This window comes from Ailuropoda melanoleuca, unplaced genomic scaffold, assembly GCF_002007445.2.
Source record: "Ailuropoda melanoleuca isolate Jingjing unplaced genomic scaffold, ASM200744v2 unplaced-scaffold7480, whole genome shotgun sequence".
Taxonomy (NCBI): Eukaryota; Metazoa; Chordata; class Mammalia; order Carnivora; family Ursidae; genus Ailuropoda; species Ailuropoda melanoleuca.
Window position 1 is genome coordinate 504429 of NW_023250281.1, and position 6542 is coordinate 510970.

At 36.3% G+C, this 6542-nt stretch overlaps 1 protein-coding gene across 1 annotated transcript; it reads right to left on the reverse strand.

The window, feature by feature from the left end:
- Positions 1-5024: 5024 nt before the first annotated feature.
- On the reverse strand, positions 5025-5963 carry LOC100476842 (olfactory receptor 2T2). The gene has a single exon (XM_002926905.1). The coding sequence runs from the start codon at positions 5961-5963 to the stop codon at positions 5025-5027; it is 939 nt and encodes a 312-aa protein (XP_002926951.1).
- Between the last annotated feature and the right edge of the window lie 579 nt (positions 5964-6542).

Sequence of the window (6542 nt, forward strand, 5' to 3'; positions counted from 1 at the left end):
CATTTGGAGCAGCATTATTAACCAAATGACCATCAACTAATGAATGGCTATTGAAGATGTAGTTTATATATATGTATATACACACAAAATGGAATATTACTTAGCAGCAAAAATATTACTGTTGTGAACCTCCTTGTAGTCATAGTATTTGGAACCCCCAGATTTGCAAACTGGATTTGTGTTTTCTTTCCTAGTTTAGGGAAATGTTTAGCTATCATTAATTCAAATAATATTTATATACCCTTCTCTCTCTCATTTCTTCTTTTGGTATCCCTAAAATGTGTATATTTCTTCAATTCATGTCATGCAAGAGATACTTTAACATGGTTTCTTTGTTTTTCCAAATTTTATTTAAATTCCAGCTAGCTAACATATATTGCAATATTAGTTTCAGGTATAGAATTTAGTGGTTCATCATTTACATATAACACCTGGTGGTCAATACAACAAGTGCCCTCATTAATACTCATCACCTATTTAACCCATACCCCTACCCACCTCCCCTCTGATAACCATCACTTTGTTCTCTATAGTTAAGTGTTTATGGACTCCAGGAAACAAACTGAGGACTTCATAGGGGAAGGGGGTGGGGGGATGGGCTAGCCCAGGGATGGGTATTAAGGAGGGCAGGTATTGCATGGACCACTGGGTGTTATACGCAAACAATGAATCATGGAACACTATATCAAAAACTAATGATGTACTGTATGGTGAACAATATATCATAATAAAAAATAATTACTAAAAAAAAGTTTGTTTCTTGGTTTTCCTCTCCTCTCTCTCTTTTCCTCTTTGTTCATATGTTTTGTTTCTTAAATTCCACATATGAATAAAATAGTATGGTTTTATCTTTCTCTGAGTGACTTATTTCTTTAGCATAATAGTCTCTAGCCCCATCCATGTTTTTCAAATGGCAAGATCCCATTTTTTTATGGCTGAGTAGTATTCCATTGTATATATACGTTGATATGTATGTATACATACATATATACATATACATGTAATGTATATATGATTTCTTCTTTATCCATTCATCAGTCAATCAACACTTGGACTGTTTCCATAGTTTGGCTAGAGCAGATAATGCTCTTGTAAACATGGTGTGCATGTATTACTCTGAATTAGTATTTTTATATCCTTTGTGTAAATACCTAGTAGTGCAATTATTGTACCAACAGTACAGGAGGGTTCCTTTTTCTCCACATGCTTGCCTGCACCCATTGTTTCTTATGTTTTGATTTTAGCCATTCTGACAGGTGTGAGGTGATATCTCATTTTAGTTTTGATTTGTATTTCCCTGATAATCGCTGATGTTTAGCATGTTTTCATGTCTCTCTTGGCCATCTGTACATCTTCTATGGGGAAATACCTATTCATATCTTCTGCCCATTTTTCCTGTCCATTTTTAATTGGGTTGTTGTTGTTGTTGTGTGTGTGTTGAGTTTTACGAGTTCATTATACATTTTGGACCCTAACCTTTTATCAGACGGTCATATGCAAATATCTTCTCACACTCCATAGGTTGCCTTTTAGTTTTGTTCATTGTTCCCTTTGCTGTGCAGAAGCTTTTTATTTTGACAAAGCCCCAATCATTTATTTTTTGCTTTTGCTTCCCTTGCCTCAAGAGATATATGTTTTTATGTGTCTGTTCACCATCTGTATGTTTTTCTTGGAAAAATGTCTGTTCACGGCTTTTGCCCATTTTAAAAATAAGGCTGTTTGTGTTTTTGGTATTGAGATATATATATTTAACATTAACCCTTTATTTGATATATCATTTGATAATATCTTCTCCCATTTCAAATGCTGCATTTTTGTTTGTGGATGGTTCTCTTCTTTGTGCAAAAGTTTTTTCTTTTGTTGTAGTCCAATAGTTTATTTTTGCTTTTGTTTTCCTTGCATTAGAAGACACAACTAGAAAAAATATTCTTATGACTGATGACAAATAAATTGTTCCTATGTTCTCCTCTATGAATTTTATGGCTTCATTTCTCACATTAGGCCACTGATCTATTTTGAATTTATCTCTGTGGACGGTATAAGGAAGTGGCCCAGTTTTAGTATTTTTAATGTAGGTGTCTAGTTATCCCAATAACATTTATTAAAGAGACTCTCTTTCTCCCTTTGTATATCCTTTCTTCTTTTACTGTAGATTAATTGACTGTATCAACTGTGGAGTTATTTCTGGGATGTTTATTTTGTTCCACTGATCTGTGTCTATTTTTAACCCAGTAACATACTGTTTTCATTACTACAGCTACATACTACATTTTGAAAACTAAAGGAGGGCACGTGTAGTGATGAGCACTGGGTGTTATACGCAACTAATGAATCATTGAACACTTCATCAAAAACTAATGGTGTACTGTATGCTGGCTAATTGAACATAATCATTTTTAAAAATGAAAAAATACAAAAAAAATCTTGAGTTGTGATACTACCAGCTTCGTTCTTCAATTCCAATATTGCTTTGGGGTTTTTTGTGGCTCCATGCTAATTTTTTTTATCATTTATTCTAGTTCTGTGAAAAGCATCACTGGTGTATATTAGGAATAACATTGAATCTGTAGATTGCTTTGGATAGTATGGAAATTTTAACGAAATCTGTTATTCCAATACATTAGATTGGTGTACCCTTCCAATTTCTTTGCAGTTCCTTTCATCGATGCCTTATATAAATATATAGTTTTTTATTCCTTTGAGCATTTTAAATATACTATGCCTTTTTCTCCTAGCCTGCAAAGAATCTACTAAAAAAAAAAACCCCAAAAAACAAAACAAAAAACAACTGATAGCATTATGGGGTTCCCCTTGTATATAATTGTTTTCTTTTGCTGCTCTTAAAATTTTCATTTTATCATTTATTTTTGTCCTATTAATTATGTATATTGGTACAGACCTCCTTTGGTTCATCTTGTTAGAAGCTCACTGTACTTTCTGTACCTTGGTGTTGGTTTCCTTCTAATTAGGGAAATTTTAGCTATTATTTCTTCAAATAAGTTTTCTGCCCCCATCTCTTTCTTTTTTCCTTATGGGATCCCTATAATGCAAATGCTATTTGCTTAATGATATCACAGAATTATCTTAACCTATTCTATATTATTATTATTATTTACTTTGCTGTTAAGTTTTGTTTCTTTCCATTATTCTGGTTTCACAATACTGATCTGCTCTGCACTCTCTAATCTGCTGTTGATGTCCTCTAGTGTATTTTTTATTTCAGTTGTATTATTCAGTTTTGAGATATATATATATATATATATATATATATATATATATATATTTCCTATCTCTGTGTTGAAGTTCTCACTGAGTTCATCTACTCCTTTCTCAAGACCAGTGAGCATCTTTATATCCATTACATTAAGTTATTTATCAGGCATATGGCTTATCTCCACTTCATTTATCTTTTTACTGTATTTTGTTCTTGTTCCTTCATTTGGGACATATTTCTCTGTGTCCTCATTCTGATTCTTTGTGATTATTTCTATGTATTAAGTAGGTCAGCTACATCTCCTGGTTTTGAATGTAGTGGCATGTGTAGAAGCTGTCCTGTGCTGCCTTATAGTGAATTCCACTGGTCACTAGAACCAGGCACCCCAGGGGTGTCCCTTGTGAGGATAACATACACTCTTGTTTTGGCTGAGCTACAATTGTCTTCAGCTTAGCTAGCTCCTGTGGGCGAAGTGTGCATTGTTCAGTTCCTGAATTGTTGAGAGGCATGTATGAGGCTGCCCTGAGCTTGCTGGTGGGGAGGACTGGCAGTCAGCCTAGCGGTCTGCAGTTAGTCTCTCTGCTACATTTGTGAGTGCACCAAATGATAGGTCTTCCCCTCCGCACAACCTGCTAAGAAGCCAGGTTGCTGGAACTGCAGGCATGCTGGTGTGTGTGGTTAACTCTGCCCAGGGCAGGAGTCATTTTAGAAGGATGCATGCCAATGTGAGAGGTTGAGATGATGCAGGTCTGCAGGAGGAATGCAAGTGCAGGGTCCAGAGTGGTAGCAATGTTGAAGAGAGTGTTCTTTCTGGCTCCCTTAAGACTCTTGATCATGTGAGGGGAAAAAAATATAGAACCTGCTAGCACTTTTGTTCCTGGAGAAATCTAAAGGTCCCTGCCCTTCCACCACATATTATTAGTCAATGAATCTTCACCATACCCCAGACAACTATCAAACTGCTGCTTCTGCACTGTGTCTTGAGATGAATAATTTAGTAGGCTGGCTCAAAAAGGTGTGAAATTGTTTTGCTGCTACCCACCAGCTCTTCAAGAGTTTAGCTAGCTATTTTGAATCCCCTAAAGTTAAGCTCCACTGGTTATCGAAGTCAGATGTAATGGGGACTATTCTTCCCAGTGCAGGTCTCCAGTACAAAGGGCGCCTGGTGTGGAATCTGATCCTCTTAAATCCTTATACTTGTGATGTCTCTTTCATTTTTTTTCTGGTTTCACTGAGGTTCCCAACCATGCCTTGCATCCTTTTCTTTTTGATGTGGTCTTCTCTCTGTGATTAACTATGGAATGTTTTTCTGCCATTTGGCTCCAGGTTGTTTTCAGAGTTAGTTGCACAGATATAGCTGATACCTCACTGTGTCCATGATGGGAGGGAGGTAAGCTCAGTATCCTCCTACTCCAGTGTCTTCTTGTCTTTCTGTAATCGTGCTCCTTCTAATACCAAACAGATTCAAGAATTCTGAGTTCAATTTGAGACCCAGACATTGATTCTTATTTTATTTACAAGAAAATTTTGTAACCTCAGACTTCAGACTAAATTTATTTTTTTAAATGCAGAAGAATTTTATTAACTTCTTTTCCTAACTTACTAATGCCCAAATGATATTTATAAGTAAAATAAAGAAACCTGCATTGGAATACTAAAAAATCACATATGAAAAGTTCTATTTACATAAAACCACAATCACCTCAGTTTCCTGAAACCAAAAACACCATGTATTTCAAAGTGGTATTTCAACTGTATCTTTGTTCATGCTATAAATATGTCCTTTTCACAATTGTGGAGTACTTTTCATCTACCAAGATACCCCACATTTCCCCATAAGCTTCCTGAGGGCTGCCACCACCTCCTTGTTCCTCAGGCTGTAAATGAGGGGATTCAACAAGGGTGTTAGGATATTGCTGAATACAGAAAGAGCTTGGTCATGCTCTGCACTATGGGAGGAAGTGAAAGTCATATAGATAAATATGTTTGGGCCAAAGAAGAGACTCACCACAGTTAGATGGGAAGAGCAAGTGGCCAGGGTTTTTTTCCTTCCTTTGACAGAGTTCATACGGAAGACAGTGAGGAAGATGAGAGTATAGGAAACTGTGATGAGACTGAAAGGTACAACAAGCAACACAATGCTTGTCACCACCACCACTAACTGATATACTGAAGTGTCTTCACAGGAGAGCTTAATGAGGACTGGGACCTCACAGAAGAAGTGGTGGATCTCCCGTGACCCACAGATGGGAAAATGCATAGGGTAGACTGTATGGATAAATGAACTTATAGAGCCTCCAATCCAACACCCAAAAACCATGTGCATACAGATCCTGGGGCTCATGATTATGGGATAACGCAGTGGGTTGCAGGCAGCCACATAGCGGTCATAAGCCATGAGAGTCAAGATGAGGCACTCTGACATTCCCAACATCAGGAAGAAGAAACTCTGCATTCCACAGCCAATCCATGATATTGTCCTTTCCCCTGTGAAAAAATTGGAAGCCATCTTTGGGACAATGGTGGAAGTTAATGTCAAGTCAATGATGGAGAGTTGACTGAGGAGAATGTACATGGGTGTATGGAGCCGAGAGTCTCCCCAAATCAAGACAATCAGAAGTATATTTCCCAGGAAGGCCAAGGTGTAGATAAAAATGATCACAGAGTTGAGGACAGTAGAATGCTGAAACTCAGGAAAGAGCCCCACAAGGATGAAATCAGTTACTGAGGATTCGTTTCCACCCACCATACCTCTAAAAGAAATGTAACAGTGTTGGGGGACAAATCAAATGGATTAGAACTGATGGCATTCAGTACAGATCATATACCAATAGTTGGGTGTAAAATTTTATATCTTTCTCCCCAACATTAGAATCCCATAATGTTTGCCATCATCTCATCAGAGATAGTTCACTATTTATTGCTGAACAATTGCCTAAATACTTCTTAAATATATAATATTAGAAAAAATAAGTGCTTTTTAACCTCTGTTGAGTGGATTTCTTTTCTTCCTTCCTTCCTTCCTTCCTTCCTTTCTTTCTTCTTTCTTTCTTTTTCTTTCTTTCTTTCTTTCTTTCTTTCTTTCTTTCTTTCTTTCTTTCCTTTCTTCATTTCTTCCTTGCTTCCTTTTTCTACCAGAGAATCTTCTAAAAACTATGGATCTATTTTCTACAAATATAAACCTAAAATTGTGTATATTGTTTAATAATTATGGACCCTAGTTATTAACTCTTGTAAATTTGGGGGGGTGAAGAGAGGAACATCAAATTAATCCACTTAATTTCACTTTAAAATTACAAACCAATCATTTAATTAACTATTAAAGAGA

Coding starts and splice junctions, on each gene's coding strand:
- LOC100476842 (XM_002926905.1), bottom strand. CDS start 5,963: ATGGTGGGTGGAAACGAATCCTCAGTAACTGATTTCATCCTTGTGGGG.